At 43.1% G+C, this 19,415-nt stretch overlaps 1 protein-coding gene across 1 annotated transcript in view; it reads right to left on the bottom strand.

The window, feature by feature from the left end:
• Nucleotides 1–19,415, bottom strand: part of UBAC2 (UBA domain containing 2) — a 203,858-nt gene that overhangs the window by 7,623 nt on the left and 176,820 nt on the right. Inside the window, exon 8 of the mRNA XM_004704276.2 lies at nucleotides 11,254–11,370. Coding sequence (XP_004704333.1) covers nucleotides 11,254–11,370 — 117 coding nt within the window. The remainder of the gene's footprint in view (nucleotides 1–11,253; nucleotides 11,371–19,415) is intronic.

The following is a 19,415-nucleotide window of genomic DNA, read 5'->3' as shown; positions in this document are numbered from 1 at the left end:
TGTACACATTTGTCTTCAGTGATCATATCGGGAAGGTGGGCACCCACTGATCTGATTTTTAGCTCTTTGATGTCTGATAACTGGTCCCTTCTACACCTCATGGTCAGATAGGCTGGTGTGCTTCTTCCACATAGGCGTTGATGTTTCTTAGCTAGATGGCCACTTGTTTGTCTTCAAGCCTTTAAGACCCAGATGCTATATCTTTTGATAGCTGGGCACCATAAGCTTTTTTCACCACATTTGCTTATGCACCCCTGTGTGTTCAGCGACCGTGTCAGGAAGGTGAGCATCATGGAATGCGGCTGTACATTTTTATGGAAGTGGATGCAGACAGTCACATCTTTCTCCCACTGAGCTGCAAGCCAGCAACCTTCTGTTAGTAGCCAACTGTGTAACCACGGGGCCACCGAAGTGCCTTCTCATTTCTTTTAGAAACCACCTATCATTGGGTTACTATCTAAAGAGGGTGCTATGCTTTTCCTATCTTCCATATCTACTTATTCATGAAAGCTAAAGTTAACAACATGTGGCCTTTCCAAGGCCCGCTTTCAATAATGGAAAGCTTGACCACACAGAGATAAAGATCAGAGGGAGGGAAACACATTTGTGGACGTGTTTACTGTGTTCCACGGGGAGCAAACAGTGACTGCACCAACTGCTTTTGGTGCAAGTTCTCCTCAGCTACAAGGTGTCACCGGCCCTCTGTAAGGACACCAGTGTGACAGAGCTGTGTGGCTGGTTCATCAGGGCTGTCAAATGTTAGTGGAGTGGTGCTGCCACGCCACGGCCACTTGAGCAGGCTCTAGAAGAAAACCCAGGGAAGTACTATGCTTTTCCACCAGAGAGCAAACTGAAGAGTGAAGGAGCAATTAAAAAAGGTAGAGATGTACTGCATCAGATTCCCTTTCCTTTACAGTAAACTCACGATACACATTCTGACTTGGGGTGGATAGCTCGGGTTTCCCTAGGATCGCAAGATCATCGTTACCCAAGACAATGAGGGACACCGTGCTGGCAGCTCAACGACTCTTGGCCTGAGGAAGAGTCGGACAGTCGTTCCAATGAGAATGACAGGAAATTCTTCTCAGTGAAATCCGCTTGCTTTGTTCAAACGAGACTGTGGTTTCCATTAACTTCCCTTTAGTTAAGGGTGTTGAAAACAAATGGTTCCTTTTCTTTTAATTCCCAAATTTGGACACTAGTACAGATGAGCATGCCCACCTGGAAGGTGCCTCCCAGACAGCTGCCCAATGGTGTTACACACTTCCCTTTCGGGGTCGCATACATATCTTTCTGGGAAAGCTGCTTACCTGAAGATGTGGCTTGCCTTTCTCTTTGTGATGACAAGTGTTACTTGTTACACCACCAGGCAAACTGTGTCCCCCAGCCAGTTCCCCCAACCCCAAGCTTACCATGATGCAAGAGATGATCACTCTGTAAGATGCCTTGGGTCGGGGCAGCTTCCTTCCCTATTATCTGACCACCCTCCTCCTCCTCGGGGCCACTGTACCCCCTTTTGACACCCCCTCAACAAACGCTGCTAGCTACTTTTCTTTTCCCACGCAGGCTACCATCTGCCCAGTGGGCAGATCAAATGGGTGCTCCCCATCTGTGTCGGTCCAATAACTTCCGGATTAGGTACTTAGCAGGCCTCGATGAAGGTTGAAAGGGTTCCTTTACGTCTACGTTTTGGACTAAAACCAAACCTGCTGTAAGCCAAGTCAATTCAGACTCGTAGAGACCCCACTAGACAGGGCAGAACTGCCACACAGGCGTCCCACAGCCCTGGGATCTTTCAGGAAGAGACAGTCACATCTTTCTCCTGCCGACCAGGTGGTGGGTTCAAATGCCAGCCTCTGGTCAGTCACAGGGCATTTAACCTGGGCAGTGCCAGGGTTCCATTCAAGTAGATTAGGCAGCCACTAGCAGTTAAGTATTTGATTGCCACCTAATATTTTATTGTAACAAATTCAACTTTTTATATCTGCTAGAAAACACACTTCTGCTCGATTACAGTTTTAGGTAGAGATAAGGAACCCCAGAGGCGCAATGGTTCAGAGCTTGGCTGCTAATCGAAAGGTGAGCAGTTTGAACCCACTGGCTGCTCTGAGGGAGAAAGATGTGGCAGTTTCCTTCAATAAAGGGCACAGCCTGGGAAGCCCTAAGGGGCCGTACAACCGTCCCAGAGCAGTGGTTTCAACCTTCCTGATGCCGCGACCCTTTTTACAGTTCCTCGTGTGGTGGTGACCCCCCAAGCATAACATTACTTTCGTTGCTACTTCATCACTGTCATTTTGCTGTGAAAGGGGTCATGACCCACAGGTTGAGAACCGCCGTCCTAGAGGATCACTATGAGTTAGACAACTCAATGGCACACAGCAAAAAGTTAGAGGTGAACGAATAGACACAGCTCCACTCTCTAGTCAAGTTGTAAATGGAAACCAATGTCCCGAAAGCCTGTGCGACAGCTTCTGCTCTGGGTGCTGCTGGTGTGTGGGACTAAATCAGTAGGACATGGTACATGGTACCAGCCTGCCTGGAGCTTACTGTCCACCAGGGAGAATGGCCACAAATCACTCTGCAAATACCCAGGCTGCTGCAATATCAATACTCACAGGAAGTCAAGATATATGTCTAAAAAATCAGTTACCGAGGGTGCTGTTTTTAGAGGGTGAAGATTTGGGAGTTGTGATGGGCTCTTGGGGGTTTCTGAGATGAGAAGAGACCCTCACTAGGACTGAGCCTATAATGCTGACACAGTTTGCTACTTATCAGCCAAGATTAAAATTGTCATGTGTGATTAGAGCTTGTCTCCACTTGAGCCCACACGATGTTTCTTATCAGTGTAGGGCCGCGAAGCTGCAGCATAGGCGCCTTGTGACGCCTGATTACAGTGTTTCCTGGACGGGTGGGAAAACTGTATCAAGAAGGGATTCCAACTCACAGCAACTCTACGGGGCAGGGGACTTTCTCATCTTTCTCCTTTGGAGAACGAGGGGGTTCGAATTGCTGACCATGCAGTTAGCAGCCTAGCTTGTCACGTACTACCTCACCACCACGGCAAGATGATAATGACTGTAGGTCCCCTCATGCTTAGTCCACCCTCCAAGGCAGTCTGATGGTGTTACTTTGCAGGTGAAAATCCTTCCACGGTCCTCTTACATGTATAGTATAAAGACAAAGCGTCACTGTACTGTTGTTGCCTCCTTCTGCCCCAGGTGCCCACCCCACCCATCACCTTTCACTACTGTGGTTCCTCAAAGTTGGTAGATTTTTCACCATGCCAAATCGTTATGTCACTGCCCTCAGGCTCACTGCATTTGCAATCCTTTCTCAGTGTCAGTAGCACTGGTCACACTCTGATGCTGCTGTTGGAGTGCCGGAATCCCAGCAGTAGGAGTCTGCAGTGATGCGACGGCTCAAGACCCAGCACAGTGTTTAGCTGGGTGCAGAGTCAGCAGTGACAATTACTGGATGACTAAAAGGAACTGAAGAAATGCATACCAGAAAGGGAAGCTAAATTTGTAGCAGTTTTTGCTGATCTTCCTTGCATTACATTCTAGATTTGGCTTATGGGGCCCAGGTGGTGCAATGGTTAAACTCTTAGTTTCTAAGAGCAAAGTCAGAGGTTCGAATCCACCAACTACCACCTGTGAGAAAAGAGCAGGAGATCTGCTCCCATAAAGATGAAAGCTGAGGAACCCAAAGGGGCAGTACTGCAATCACTATGGCTCAGAATCGATGGCACACAACAAAAGGCCTGGTTTAGTTTTGGTTTAACTTCCTTGTTAGACTTTATCTGTGCTCCACTGATTAGACTCTGAAGGGTAATTTCTGATGCTTGGGAAAGATCCAAAAGAGACAAGTTTGGTGAGTTTTTTCTCCCTCCTTAACTAAAAAAGAAAGAAGAAGAAAAAAAGGAATCAATATGACCAAACCTCATTAGTTGTTAATTTCAAGTATTAGGTATAGAAGTGGAGGATGCAATCCTCATTGGGAACGAAAAAGGAGATAAATGGGTAACAGATGTGCTTCTTTTTAGGATAATAGGTATTTGAACATATGTGATAATTTCACAAAGAGTTTATTGGGCAGCCCATGATTTTCATGTATCTTTAAAAAGAGCAGGATGGTGTCTACAAGAACATACAGGAATGGCATGAGAAGGGTTAAGAACCGAGGAACTTAACAACAGCAAAAGCAGCCAAAGTATAAAAGGTGGGGGATTTTCGACAGGTGTGCTCGAGACCATTACTGGAGTTAAGGAAGGATGCACATTCTTTCTTAGTATAGTTTGCTTTCCAATGACATCAGACAAAGCCCTTATTACTAAACTTTACAGTACTCTGCTACCTTATAAAAAGAAAACACTAGTTGCCCCCTGAGGAGGTGGGCAAAGGATCTGAACAGAAGTTTCTCAAGGGCAGAAATCTGAATGGCCAATAACTTATGAGGAAATATCCAGAGCACACAGGAGCAAATGAAAAGGGAAGGAGAGAGAGTAGAACACATCCTGGCCCACCAAGTCCCGAGGGATGTTCCTGCTCAGAGCAGCCAACGCAGAGAGGACCATAGGGCCGGCCCCACTACAAGACACGACGTCCCTCGCTGACCCACAGTGCTACGAAGGACAACACTGGAGGCACAGTGCGGGAACTGTGCCCAATCTGAATCCACAATCTGACCCTACCGCACTGGGCAAAAAAAATGCTAAGGGCATGTAACAGAGCAGCAAGGAGAGCAAAACAATGAAGTCCCTGGGGAATACCAAAATAGAGTTTGGGGCGAGGCCCTGGCACCCCATCAGACTCGACAGGAAAATACTCCTAAAGGTCAACAAACAGACCTGGAACTATTTATAGGTTTTCCTTTTCTTCTGCCATTGGTTTTGTTTTCTTTTGTGGCTTTGTTTTGCTTTGTCTTGTTTTTGTGCTTATTATTGTCTCTGCATGTCTATCTAGGTAAGATAGGTGGGATAAACAATCTGGAGGAGAAAATAACTGGGCCGATGGTTCCTGGGGTTATAGGAGAGGGGGATGTGAGGGAAAGGAAGTGGGTGTTAAAAAACCCAGGGATAAGGCAACAACAAGTGATCTAAAATTGATGTCGAGGAGGGTGCAGGATGCCTGTTGGTCTTGATAAAGGGCAATATAACCGAGAGGAATGACTGAAACCCATATGAAGGCCGAACATGATAGTGGGGCAAAAGGAACGTAAAAGGAAATAGAGGAAAGAACTAGGAGGTAAAGGGGTCTAATAGAGGTCTAAATACAGGCATGTATATATGTAAATATATTTATCTATAATGATAGGGAAATCTATGTACATATATTTATATGTTAAGTATTAAGGTAGCAGATGGACATTGAACCTCTACTCAAGTAGTCCCTCAGTGCAAGAACACTTTGTTCTATTAACCTGGCATTCCGTGATGCTCCCTTCCCCACAATCGCTGAAGACAAAACGTGTGCATAAGCAAATGTGGTGAAGAAAGCTGATGGTGCCCAGCTATCAAAAGATATACTGTCTGGGGTCTTAAAGGCTTGAACATAAACAAACGGCCATCTAGCTGAGAAGCAACAAAGCCCACAAGGAAGAAGCACACCAGCCTGTGTGATCATGAGGTGTTGATGGGATCAGGTATCAGGTATCAAAGACCCAGAACAAAAAATCATATCAATGGGAATGAGGGGGAATGTGGAGTCGAGACCCAAAGCCAAGCTCTAGACAATTGGACACCTTACAGAAGGGTCGCAAGGAAGAGATGAGTCAGTCAGGGTGCAGTACAGCAACAATGGAACATACAACTTTCCTCTAGCTCTTTAATGCTTCCTCCCCCTATCACGACCGCAATGCTACCTTACAAATCTGGCTAGACCAGAACATGTACACTAGTATAGATAAGAGCTGGAAACATAGGAAATCCAGGACAGATATACCCCTCAGGGCCACTAATAGGAGTAGCTATACCAGGAGGGTAAGGGGAAGGTGGTGGGAGAACGGGGGAATCGATCACAATGATCTACATATAAACCCCTCCCAGAGGGAAGGACAGCAGAAATGTGAATGAAGGGAGACATCAGACAGTGTAAGACATGATAAAATAATAATAATTTATAAATTATCAAGGGTTCATGAGGGAGGGGAAAAAAAATGAGGAGCTGATACCAAGGGCTCAAATGTTTTGAGAATGATGAGGGCAACAAATGTACAAATGTGCTTGACACAATGGATGGATGTATGGATTGTGATAAGAGTTGTATGTGCCCCCAATAAAATGATTTAAAAAAAAAGAAAATGATGATAGCAACATATGTACAAATGTGCTTGACACAATGGATGTATGTATGGACTGTGATAAGAACTGTACGAGCCCCCAATAAAATAATTTAAAAAAAAGAATAGTTTGCTTTCAAAATACATACACACATTTCCTATATATTAGGTTTACTTAAAATATTCATTAAGAATGTACTTGTTTACATTAGGGGAAAATCTCTGCTTGCTTGGTTTATAGAATTATTAAGTTTCTGAATGCATTAAATTACAGGACACACCTATTAAATAAAGGAAAAAAGCACACTTAACTGAGAGTAAGAAAACGTTTTGTTAATTCACATGATTTCTATCTGCGTTACTAACAAATGCTACTTTACATAGAGTCTAGCATCAACAAAGTAAGCAAGAGGTTAAACATTAACTACAAGGTCTAAACGTTGCTGTAAACATCCTGAGGACAAGAACGGTACGTCTCTTTTTGGCTTTTTACATTCTCTGCAGCCCTGGTGGAGAAGTGGTTATGGCGCTGACCAGGCTTTCTACTCCCGGAAGGAGACAGTCTCAGAGACCCACGGGGGCAGTTCTACTCTGTAGGGTCACTATGAGTTGCCATTGACTTGATGGCACTGAGGTGTTTGTTTTGTTTTTTAAGTCAGAGAGAAACAGGAGGTTTTCTACTCCCACTGAGATTTAAAGTTTTGGAAACCCAAAGTGGGTGGGGGGCAGTTCCATGCTGTTCTATAGGGTGGTTCTGAGAAGGAATCAACTTGCTGGCAGGGAGTTTGGTTTGAGTTTGGTTTTATAGCACCTACCGAGGGGGCGCTGGTTGTGTACTGGATTCCTCTTTGGACTGCTAAGCACAAGATCAGTGGTTCAAACTCACTAGCAGCTCGGAGGGAGACCAATGAGGCTTCCTGCCTTTGTAAATATCATTACCATGGGAAACCCAAAGCATCAGTTTTACTGATCAGGGTCACTATAAGACTCGATGGCAGTGAGCTTGGCTTGGTTCATGACACCTAGCATAAGAGAGACCAACGGGGTGCGTTATAAATAATGCTGGCAGGGACTCTGTGTTTTTAATGCAATGAGGCTCTATCTACCAGCTTCAAGACAGTCAAGAAACAAACAAAAATGATCTGGAAAACCAGTGGATAAGAAAAGATGTTAAAACAACCTTTGATGTGTGCCCCACAGCTTTTCACATTAGAAATAAATGCTCTTTTAAAACTGAACTTGACAACATGTTTACCTCACTGTTGTCATCCCTGGGAGGATAAAGGGCAAATGATTCATTAAAAAAAAAATCTTAAAAACTTCAATGACATGCATTCTTCTTGCTCTTGCCTTGACACCTTTCCCCCAAAGTGCCTGAACAAGAAAGAGCTCCCCTTGAAACACCTCATATCTAACGGCTGCCCTGCGAGGGAAGTGACTCACTCCTATGTTCAGTACACAGCAATACAACAGAAGTTGAATTTTTAAAATCTGAAATTGAGTAAGATCATAATTCAAAAAATTGTGATCACGAAGTTCCTACAAGTGAATTTACTAGGATTTAATTTCTTATCCACGAGAATATTTTGCTGGAGCTTCTCTAATGGTGTGGAAGACGAGAAGTGTGGCCCCACACCCTGCCTCTCAATACTAAACCCAAGCCAAACGCGCTGCTGTCAAGTGGATTCTGACTCACTTTTTTTGGTGGACGTCTGGTTTTTATTTCTGGGCAACCTTGAAACTTCTCATTACAATTTGCCTGGAGTGGGAAAGGGCAGTGGAGCACACGGACAGCCCGTCTTCCACCGCGAGGGCCGGAAAGTGGTCAGGCTGTCCAGCTGTGCCGGACAGAGAATGGCAAGACAATGAGGTGCCATGTGCCTGGGCTGGAGTTTGGCCGTGGGTCATTCGGGCCCAAGTTCATCTCCTTTCAAGGGGAGGTCTCCAACGTGGCCAGAAAACCCATCGATCCCACTCATGGGGCAGATGGCCAGTGGGGCCGCGCTCTTCCCTCCGAGTAGCTCAGACTGAAGTAGGGCTGGACGGCCCGCAGAAGGTAGCATGAGACAAAGTAAAAGTGTGACACCTCTCAGTCACGTTGTAGAAGGAGACCTCACCAGCATCGTAGTCCAAAAAAATCCCCACCTGCTGGAGAGGGGTCCGTAGGGGGAGGGCAGTCATCGGGGAGGTGAGAGCCCAGTATTCCTTCCCATACCACAACCCTACAGCTCTGTTACTTGATCAGGTGTCTGCAGGACAGGGTAGAACGGGCCCTGAGGGTTCCCGAGCCTGGAACTCTATTGGAGTGAAAACCCCATCTTTTACCCACGGAGGAGCTGGTGGTTTCAAACTGCTGACCTGGGGGTGAGCAGCCCAACACGTAACCGCTATGCCAGGAGGGCTCCTAGAGAGTCACTGAAACTCTCAGTCTGTGCTGACCAGCTCTGAGAGGGAAGACGGGCTGGGTAAAATGCATGAAAACATGAAATGGACTTCTTTCAAAAGCATTTATTGCGGCCTAACCACGAGTGGCAGTGGCAGCCCTGCCCAGGCATGTCTGGAGCCCCGAGAAAGAGTCAGGCCAGGCTGCAGACTGTTCCTCTGCTGTCGGGGGACAGGGACCATATGACCAACTGTGAAAAGCTGGCTTTGTTTGCTGAGAATCATCACCCCTTGATTTATGTTGTTTGATGAGAATCGCAGTGTAGAAGTAAATTCTAGAAATTTGACATTTACACACTAATAATCTAATCTGGGTTACAGGTTCATCAGTGGACCCTAGAGTGTAACTTGCACTCAAAACTGCCCTTCTCCCACTGTTTGAATCGGATTCAAAGTCATGCATTACATTTAGTGATCATGTGCCGTCAATCCGCTTAAATCTCTAAGGGTCCACGCCAGGAGGCTCATCCAGTCAGTTTTCCTGACTTTTTAACAGCGGTGCCCGTGTCAGGGGTCACATGTGGAGGCACACCAAGCCTGTTTGCGTCATCACTGGTGACATGCATTCTGAGAGCTTGGCTGGGATGTGGTTCAGTTTTCCCCGGGGGGGATTGACTGGGTTTCTTTTGTAATTAATAAGTACTGTACGTACTCGTGCATAAGCCGAGTTTTCCAGCTCATTTTTAATGCAGTTTTTGTGGTAAAATTATGTGCCTTGGCTGATATCGGGTTGGCTTATATTCAAGTATATACAGTAATTTGGGGGGAGACTGTTTGAGCCTACATATATATATATATTCCTTGTATACCGATGAGTCTTCCTAAAGGAATTTTTCAGATGAAGGAAGCAGTATTGTGATTTTTCCAATAGCATAGCCACTCTTTCTGTATTTCCTCCTTGACATTCTACTGAAAGGGAAAACATTTCCTTCCTACCATGTGTGTATGTAATGTGTATGAATGATTATCTATTAATATCATTGTAAACTCAGGAATTTCTCCCTACAACACCCCCCCATTCCCTCCCCCCCAAAACCTGGAGGATTATATTACATTACCTTCCTTTTTAATTGTGATGGTCAAATCTGGTGTCAAAATTTGAGCACCAGGTGTCCCAGATTAGGCCTGTGGGATCATATTGATTTCAGTGTCTTTGTGACATGCTACCAGTAGCTATTAAGCACTCTTTAGCAGCAAAGTAGTAACAATTTGGGCTGCTAACCACAAGGTCAGCAGTTGAAAACCACTAACTGCTCCGAGGGAGAAAGAAAGGCTTTCTACTCCCATAAAGAGTTACAGTCTCATAAACTCACTCAGAAATCCAGGGGGCAGTTCCACCTTGTCCTATAAGCTCACTACGAGTCTGCATCGCCTCGGTGGCAGTGAGTTTGGCTTTGGTTTGGTATTTTAACCAAAGACGCTGCAGGATCACCTTACCTGAGTGCCACTTTCTCTCAAGAGGCCTGGCTCCCCTTAGTGGGGAAAGGTATTAGAAACCACGATCTTGACACAAGATCTGCTGTGACTACTGAAACGTCATGGGTTCTGAGCCCCTTCAATAAACTGAGGCAAGGGTCACTCACACACACACACACACACACACACATTTCTGCAATCATGAGTTCATGATGACACCTCTAATTCCTATCCCACCCCACCCTGCTCCTCCTTGCCATTCCTTGTTCTATACTTGTATTTTCCTTCTCACAAAGTAAGAGAAATACACTTATTCGTATGCTTTAGTCTACTATAAAAAAAACAACCAAGCTTACTGCCATCAAGTTGATTCCAACTCATAGGGCAGGGGAGAACTGACCCTGTGTGTTTCCGAGGGTGTAATTCTTTACAGTTATAGAGAGTCCTGCCTTTCTCCCACAGAGTGGCTGGTGGTTTTGAACAGCTGACTTTGTGGTTAGCAGCCCAACGCTAACCACTACACCCCCGGGGCTCTTCCTAGCCTACTATACACACAATATCATTTTTAGAGTTGTACTTATTCATTGTGAAGAGTAACTCTTCTAAGGTGAGTGTAATATTTGTTTGGAATTCTTTTTATTTTTCTTTAGACAGAGGCTATATATACTTCTACATTCAATACTTACTGATATTAATTTCCTTGGAAATATGGTTGGCTAATTTATTTCTGTTTCTTTTCAGTTTTACAGATGCACCGTTCATGATGTGAATTTTAATATCCAACACATTAACATAAATTCAAAAGTCAAACCATATACATTATACTCCTTCCCCACCCCTTCTAGTCACCACCCCATCCCCGTCTCTTCTAGGGAAATCAGCACCATTAATTTCTCATTACATACGATATTTAAAATTTAAAAACAATCTATCATGCCACACCATGCCTTCCTCAACTGCCAGAGACCCTGATATCAACAGAAGCCCAGGTTGCAGTTTAATTGTTATAAAAGCCCTTCATATTTACAGGCTGGAGTTCTTTCTAGCGTTGGTCACAGACAGGGCTGACTTGCCATTCAAAGCCTGGGCTCAGGTGAGGGAGGAAGTGTAACTGATTACCTGTTCCTCTGAAACTTCGAGAGGAGGGGATGCTTGCTGCTCAGATCCCCGACCATCCTGATAATTTCGTCGTTGGCGAAGAGGAGGGAAAAGGCGGTTCCAATTGATCATTCCTCCCTAAAAACAGATCAACACATGTTTATCACACACAGAAGGAGCTGGACCATCATGATGCTGAAAGGACTATCTCTTTCAATACACTCACATCTATACACGATGAAAGACGATGTTCTATAGGATTTATGTGAGCAAGTCCAATCTTACAGTAGCACAATTACTAGGGTGAAACTGGTGAACTGCAGCAGGGGCACAAAGAGTAAGGAAGGCAAGTGAAGCTGCCAAAGTTATCTGTGCAATACACACAAACTTCACATCGGTCCAAATGAGCCTCTATTGACCCCTCCTCCAGCGCAGTCTGACTCTCAGGGGGCCCAGCTGGCCATTTGTTTTGCTTTGGACAACCACATGAGAACTTGAGATCGCATAGCATGGACCCCTCAAAGTCGGCCCGAGAAAGGGCCACATGCAGATTTTGGCGCTTTCCCAACCTTGGTGTAAAGGGAAGCATTTCTATTACCATGGGTTCGGGACAGCCTAGTTTTGTTAGAGGCTGTATTGTAGGTCAGACGCTGGACCATTTTGAATACCTCTACCCAGCATCCCTGGAAGATGAAGGCACTTGAGAGTTCAGAGGTCAAATAGGACTGCCTGAACATTTAATTTTGATGAACTCCAGTTTATCTTTCCCTCCACTTTTTTGCTGATGTTTCTGGGGGTATACTTGAGAGTCCATTTAAAAAAACAAGGGCCTATTTTCCAAAACAAAGTCTTAAAGATTTACCCTTTCTATCTTTTTCCCCTTTCTTATACATAGATCATTTTGAATTAAGTTTTGTAATACGGTGTGAGGTATGAGGCTAACTTTATTTTTTTTTGCATGTGATGATCTAGTTGTTCCAATACCATTTATTAAAGAGACAATACCATTTATTAAAGAGACTATTCCTTCCCCGGTGGATTTGGCATTCTTTTCAAATATCAATGGGGCTTATCTCTACCTCTGCACGATTACTTTTATGTATGAATAAAAGTGACAAAACAAAAGGATACATGCTCTCACACGTCAGGGGAGCAGTTTTCCTCTAAGGCCAGTGCTTGCAAAGGGGAACGAACAGGGCTTTCTGAGGTCCTATTAATATTCTATTTCTTGATATGGTAGCTGGTTATACAGTACACTCAGCTTGTAAATTATCATGGAACTGTATAATTATGTGTGTATGTGCTTCTTTGCAGAAACTTCTCCCTATGTACATATCAATAAAAGTTACCGAAATAAACAGAAAACTTGACAAGACTTTTTGCCATTAGTAAAACTGAAATACTACTTAAATATCTACCCACAAAAACTTATAGGTGAAATCCATAAAAATGCTAAGGACTCTCCGTCTTATCAAAGTATTATAGAAAGCAGGAAAAGCTTCCCCTCTAAATTTTTTAAGATGAGTATGTCATGGTTTCCAAAACCAGAAGAGGCCATTGTGAGAGTGAAGAGAAAAAAGTAGAACAGTTCTTTTTTAAAATCTATGAACATAGATATAGCAATCCTAAATAAAATTATTAGCAAACTAACAATGCTCCAAAAATAAATTACCTGGTGTTCCTGTAAAACTCCAAACCAAACCCACTGCCCAAAAGTTGATTCTCACTCACAGCGATCCTAAAGGGCAGAGTAGAACTGCCTGTTTGGGTTTGCAAAGTTGTAAACCTTCAGCTCTCTCCTGCAGAGTGGCTGGTGGATTTGAACTGCTGACTTTGCAGTTAGCAGGCCAATGTTTACACCACTATGCCATCAGGGCTCTGTGGTATTGACTTAATGAGGGTTTATTTCAGGAGTCAAAGAAAATAGGAACAGAATAAAGGGGCAAAAAGATTGTCTCAAAATAACAGGAAAAAAATTTAGTAAAGTTTATCATTCGTTCTTGAAAAAACAAGTATGCCTATTTCTACCTCTTGTATTTGATACAAATCATAGTATAATGAGGCAAAAAAGATAAAAAGAAAATGTATAAATATGAAAAGGTAGGAAGAAAATGGTCATTATTTACATATGATGATTAACTACTTAAAAAAATCCAACAGTTTTTGGAATCAATTAATTAAGTTCAATGGTGCCCCCCAACTCCTGCAATACTACTGACTGCTCTGAAGGGGGTCATACTGGAAGGTATTAGACAGAGGGATCTAAAAATGTGAAATCAAACTCAAAATCATAAAAAAAGAAAGAAAGGAAAACCAGGCTCACTGGTTTGGATGAAGACTGGTGACATCCTGGAGACTACGGTCTTTAGTCACTGTTCAGGCCTGGAACTGCGCCACCCCTTTGGCTCAACTTTCAGATGAACAATAAACAGGTCTACTGGGTGAATATTAATACATGGGAAGATGGAGACTCCTTAGAACAATCAAGCAGCTGGGACCAGAAGGCCAACATTTGTCCAACGACACAGTCCAGGCGGCAGGGTTAGGAAAGGAAAGGGGCGGAAATGGGAGATGCAGGCAGGAAGTGGGACGAGTGATATCACTCTGGGGAGTCTGGAATCAATGACAGGAAACAAAATGTGCACGACTTGTTGAATGACAAATGGATTTGCTCTGGAAATCTTCACCCAATACACAATATAGAGTTAAAAATAGACAAAGTGAGTTAAATTCTCTATGTAGACAGGCCTTGGGTTATGAATGAGATCTGCTTCCAAATGTGTCTTAAGTGGAATTTGTAAGTAAGTGGGAACAAGTGCATACAGTTTCCCCCCCCCACTTTGTTTTAATGCAAGAAAAGGAATTCTGGTGGCGTAGTGGTTAAAGAGCTTAGATTTTGATAAACGTAGAAACTGGATGGGACACTTCTACTTTATCCTGTAGGGTTAGGGTTGGAATTAACTTGACAGCAGTGGGTTTCAGTACAAGAAATGGCATACAGGTGCCCTGGTGGTGTAGCGATCATGCATGGGCTGCAAACCACAAAGTGAGCAGTTCAAAACTACCAGGGGTCCCATGGAAAAAAGAAGAGGCGTTCTACGCCTGTAACTAATTTCCAGAAACCCCCAGGGGCAGTTCTTCCCTGCCCTATGGGATCACTATGATGAGTCAGAATCAAATCGATGCAGTGAGGCCTATTTTTGAAGGGGCTATATGGACAGATGTTCTCTGAAGCACAGACTATGATATTAACTAAATAAATGTGGAAAAAGTTAACTGCCTGTAGGTATGGAAATAAATTCATATATACTTCCCTGAGATAACAGACACAGTTGGAATAAATAAGCTAGACTGACCATGTGGGAAAGTCTCAAAGATGCAGTGTTAAACAAACAAACAGGCTGTATAAGAGTACGCATGTACAATATCATTTAGTTAAATAACTTTAAAAGCCCACTGGGAACACCAGATTATTATTTAAGCTATGTAGGGGGGTTTATCCCCACAGGTTATATGGCAGTATCTGGGGATATTTAGTTGTTATGACTTCGGGTGTTTGGGTGGGCACTCACCACTGGCATCTAATGAGGAGAGGCCAGGGATGTTCCTAAGCCTCCTATAATGCGTAGCACAGTCCCCCCACAAAAAAGAATGACCCGCTCCAAAATATCCTTAGTGTCCAGGTTAATAAATGCAGATAAGTACATAAAAATGCAAAACACACCAAGAAGTATACAAAAAAACCCAATTACAAGGGCAGTGGGATAGGAAAGACATTTAGTGCTATCTGTAATGTTTTATTTCTTAAAAGAGAGTGAAATGGTAAGCAAAACAAAAGAAAAACTCCATTGTTTAACATCTAGGATCGTAAAAAAGTGCTTAAAAAGCAGAAACTTTTCAAAGCGCTAGGTTCTAGGATGTTTTGACACTGGTTCGCTCTTTATATAGAGCCTCTGCAAACAGGAAGCATTTCCTTCACTTTGTTTTCTTCAAAAGCAGTAACCACACATTAAAAAAGGAAGAAGGAAACAGCTTGCATTTTGAAGAGGTTTTTTTTAAATGAAATGTATATTAGTTGTTAAGGAGATTTTAAAATATAGTAATATTTCTCCTCAGAATACATGGCTCATTTTCAATGTGAGGAGGAGTAAAACTTATTATATCGGGCAGAAATCGCATGGAATAGAAAGAATTACACCCTAACGAGGGGTTTGAAGGTTTCGGAATGGAATAATAGGTCAAACAGAGTGTCTACATCAGATAAGCCACGTCAGAAGAATTTAGTGGTGACTTGTCTTGGGCACTAACAATTTCTACAGGACACGTAGAACACAAGATCTGGTCTTTGTTCATGGGGCGCTCATAATTTTCTTGGGAGATGGCAAGACATCCCCAAATTAAAAAATTTAAAAATTACCTTACAACAATGTAAGGTAATACACATCATGAAGTGGGAAGCTGTGAGGCAAGCTTTAAAGGATTAGGAAAGTTCAAAGCAGCTCAGATCAACGGCACCTAAAGCACAGATGTAAAACTTCAAGGCAGATAAAGGGGTTCAGCTCAATTTTAAAGGATGAGAATAATCTAAATAATAGAGGTGAGGGAGGAGAGACTTTTTGTCAATGTGTTCAAAGGAGGGAGAAAGAGAACGTATTTACAGCTACTTCCAAAAGCAAAGCAAAGCAAAGGACTAGGACTAGTACAGACTCCATCCTACAATAACTGCAAGAACAGTCATCAGTGAGTGGATACCTAGGTAGCATCTCAAGCTGAACAGGGATGGGAAGGTGAATGGGATGACATTCAAAAATATGTACAGATTTGCAGATGATAGTTCTACACATAAATCTGTGTGTGCACATATGCCCTGGAATAGACTAGAGCACATTGTTGTTGTTGCTGCTAGGTTCCAAGGAGTAGTTCCGACTCATCAACACAATACTGCCCAGTGTTGCACCATCCTCACAGTGGGTCCTACGCTTAATGGTTAAGTCCCTTTAGTCAATCCTTGTAGACAGCCTTCCTCTTCTTTTGTTGAGCCCCTTTACCAAGCATGAAGTCCTTCCCCAGGGACTGGTCTCTCCTGATAACATGTCCAAAATGGGTGAGATCAAATGTCACTCCCTTGTTTCTAAGAAGCATTCTGCTTGTACTTCTGGCAGGTCATGGCATATTACATATTTGTTGTCAACACCATACTTCAAATGCATCAGTTTTTCTCCAGCCTCCATACTGTGGCGAATCTTTGCTCTTCATCTGAATGTCCTCAAGGTCTCCTCAGCTAGCACAGTTGTGTCACGTGCATAGTCAGGAATCTCCTACAATCTTGATGTCTCTCTCCTTCCCCCAGAGCAGCTTTCCATATTATTTGTCCCGCATACAGATTGAATGCATGTGGAGGGCAGTGCACAGTGAAAGCCTACGGTCCCGACAGGCACTTACCCTGATCTTAAACTATGCGGTATTCCCTTGTTTTGTTCAAACATCTGCTTCTTAGTCTATGTTCAGATTCTGCAGGAGTGCACTTAGGTGTACTGGAATTTCCATTTTTCCCATTGTTATCCATATTTTGTTACGGGCCACACATCTGAATGCCTTTGCACAATCAACAGAACACAGGTAAACATCACTGTGGTATTCTTCCTTTGAGCTAAGAGCCATCTGATGCCAGCAATAATACCCCTCTTTCCATGTCCTGTGAGTCTACCTTGAATCCTGGAAGTTTTCTATACACTGTTCCAACTGGTTTTGAATGATCTCTTGCAACATTTTCCTTATGTTGTGACATCAATGGTATTGTTAAACAATTTCTGCATTTTGTTGGATCTCCGTGGAAGACGAAACTACTCCTTGAAAGATCCACAGTCTGAGAAACATTATATAGGGCTGCTATGAATCTGAATTGATTCAGTGACAGTGGGAGTGGGTTGGATAACTCTTCTTTGGAATGGGCACAGAAATGCTCTGTAAATTTTCTTCCAGGTCACAACAAAAAGTGAGAAATATGTACATGTAGAATGTTTAAAACAGATTGAATAATCCTGAAAGGTTGTCATATATTAGCTCTTACTATTCTAATATTTGGCATAATAAAGTTGTATACTGTAATTAGCTTTTTTACAGTATAGTTCATCTTTCCAATAAACTAAAGATCCTTGATGGCTGTATAAGATTTGTATGTTCACACAACACAGAAGGACACATTCCAAACTCAGAGTAACTTGAGCGGACTTTCCACAAGTGAATGAAACTGAGCACAATTATAGGGAGTGGGTATTATGAATGTGACATCTGAGAAAAAATTAAGTAGTAATAATAATTTCATCTTAATCTTAAAATGTTGGGTATCAAGGGGGGAAATGTGTCCTTTATTCTTGTTTCTGGTAACTGGAAAGCTTTTAATAGTATGATAGACTTTGAAGGGTGAAGTATGCAGGCAAGGCCATCGTATTCCTCGGAGGGCCGCGCCCTGCAATATATTGCTGGCGGCTGCTCAGACCACTACCGCTGAGAAGATTCTGGAGGAGAGTGTGGGTTCAGCAGGAACCAGTGAGTGACGTGACTGTCTAGTGGTGCCTGCATTAGGGTAGGTGGCACCCACAGGAGGACTTATTATCACTCTTAGGGATCAGCACTTTCCAATATTTTTCACACCGTGGCACAAAGAAAATGGTAGTATTTGCATGACACACCAACCAACCAACTGCTACCGAGTCAATTCTGACTTAGGAAGACCGGGCAAGACAGAGCAGAACTGCTTCCCAGGGTTTCCCAGGCTGTAATCTTTCTGGGAGGAGACAGGCTCATCTTTCTCCAGCTGCTTGATACAAAGTGACAGACAAAAATTCCTGAATACTTCAGCACATTTGTGATTTCTCTGACCTTGACACAGTGGTTGGGAAGTTCTTATGTAGATAATAAATAAACATGCATACATTTTGAGATCAGGCTCATTTAATATGAGCATATTTACAACAGTGTTGATCTACAATGAAATTTGCCTTTTTGTTTTAGTTGCACTATTTAAGATAAATCAATAGAATGAACACTTATCCACCAATATAACAATGTGGCTGGAAAAAGAATTAAGACATCCTTGCCTTCCAGAAGCTCACAGGTTGGTGCCTGGCGATTACATTATTAAAGTGCTGTTTTCTTCTTTTCCAATGTCACTCACTAGTAACACCCTTTATTAAATCCACCCCCAGGGATCCTCTTAGCTCTCGCTCCCAGAAGTACTGGATCGATCCATCTCTGACCCTCTTTCTGCTCCAGAGAGGATCGTGGTGAGACCACACACACTTCCTTGGTCATTCAAGCCCTCTGGCAAGTAGTCTTTGAGGTGTCTTTCTCCTATTCATGCCATTGAAACAAAATGCACCCTCAATCCTATATCCCTTCCTGTGTTCCCAACCTCAGGGAATGATATGAACCCAGCCATTGCATGACTCAAAAAATCACCAGGCATTGTCAACAATAACTTCGAAATCTGTTTTGAAACCATCCAATTCCTCTTCACCAACGCTTCCCTATTTTAGACCACCATCAAGGATAGGTATTGCTCCAGAATAATTTTTATAAGCTACCAATTATACCATGTTATTCTTCTACTTAAAAACCCTTCAGTGGTTCATCATTGCACTTTTACAATTAATTTTAAGATATTTATTAAGAAAGAACAAACTTGCACCTGATCTGATCCCATCACACTGAGGCAAAACACTAAGGGCGTGCAATAGAACAGCAAGGGGAACAGAGCAATGAAGTCCCCAGGGAATACCAAAAATAGACTTTGGGGCCAGGGTGTGGCACCCCATCAGACTCGACCAGAAAACACTTCTAAAGGGCAGCAAACAGTCCTTGAACTAACTATAGGCTTTTCTTTCTTGTTGTTGTTTTCTTTTCTTTTGTTGCTTTGTTTTGCTCTGTCTTGTTTTTGTGCATGTTATTATCTCCGCAGGTCTGTCTAAATAAGATAGGTTGGATGGACAATCTGGAGGAGAAATTAATGGGATGGATGGTTTCGGGGAGAGTGGGAGGTGGGAGGAAAGGAAGTGGTGTTAACAAACCCAGGGACAAGGGAACAACAAGTGATCAAATCGGTGGTGAGGAGGGTGTAGTAGGCCTGATAGGGTGTGATCAAGGGTAATGTAACCAAGAGGAATTATTGAAACCCTAATGAA

This window comes from Echinops telfairi, unplaced genomic scaffold (genome assembly GCF_000313985.2).
Source record: "Echinops telfairi isolate 266 unplaced genomic scaffold, ASM31398v2 ScPeMD7_7467;HRSCAF=8505_0, whole genome shotgun sequence".
Classification (NCBI taxonomy): Eukaryota; Metazoa; Chordata; class Mammalia; order Afrosoricida; family Tenrecidae; genus Echinops; species Echinops telfairi.
This window is presented reverse-complemented; position numbering and strand designations above follow the sequence as displayed.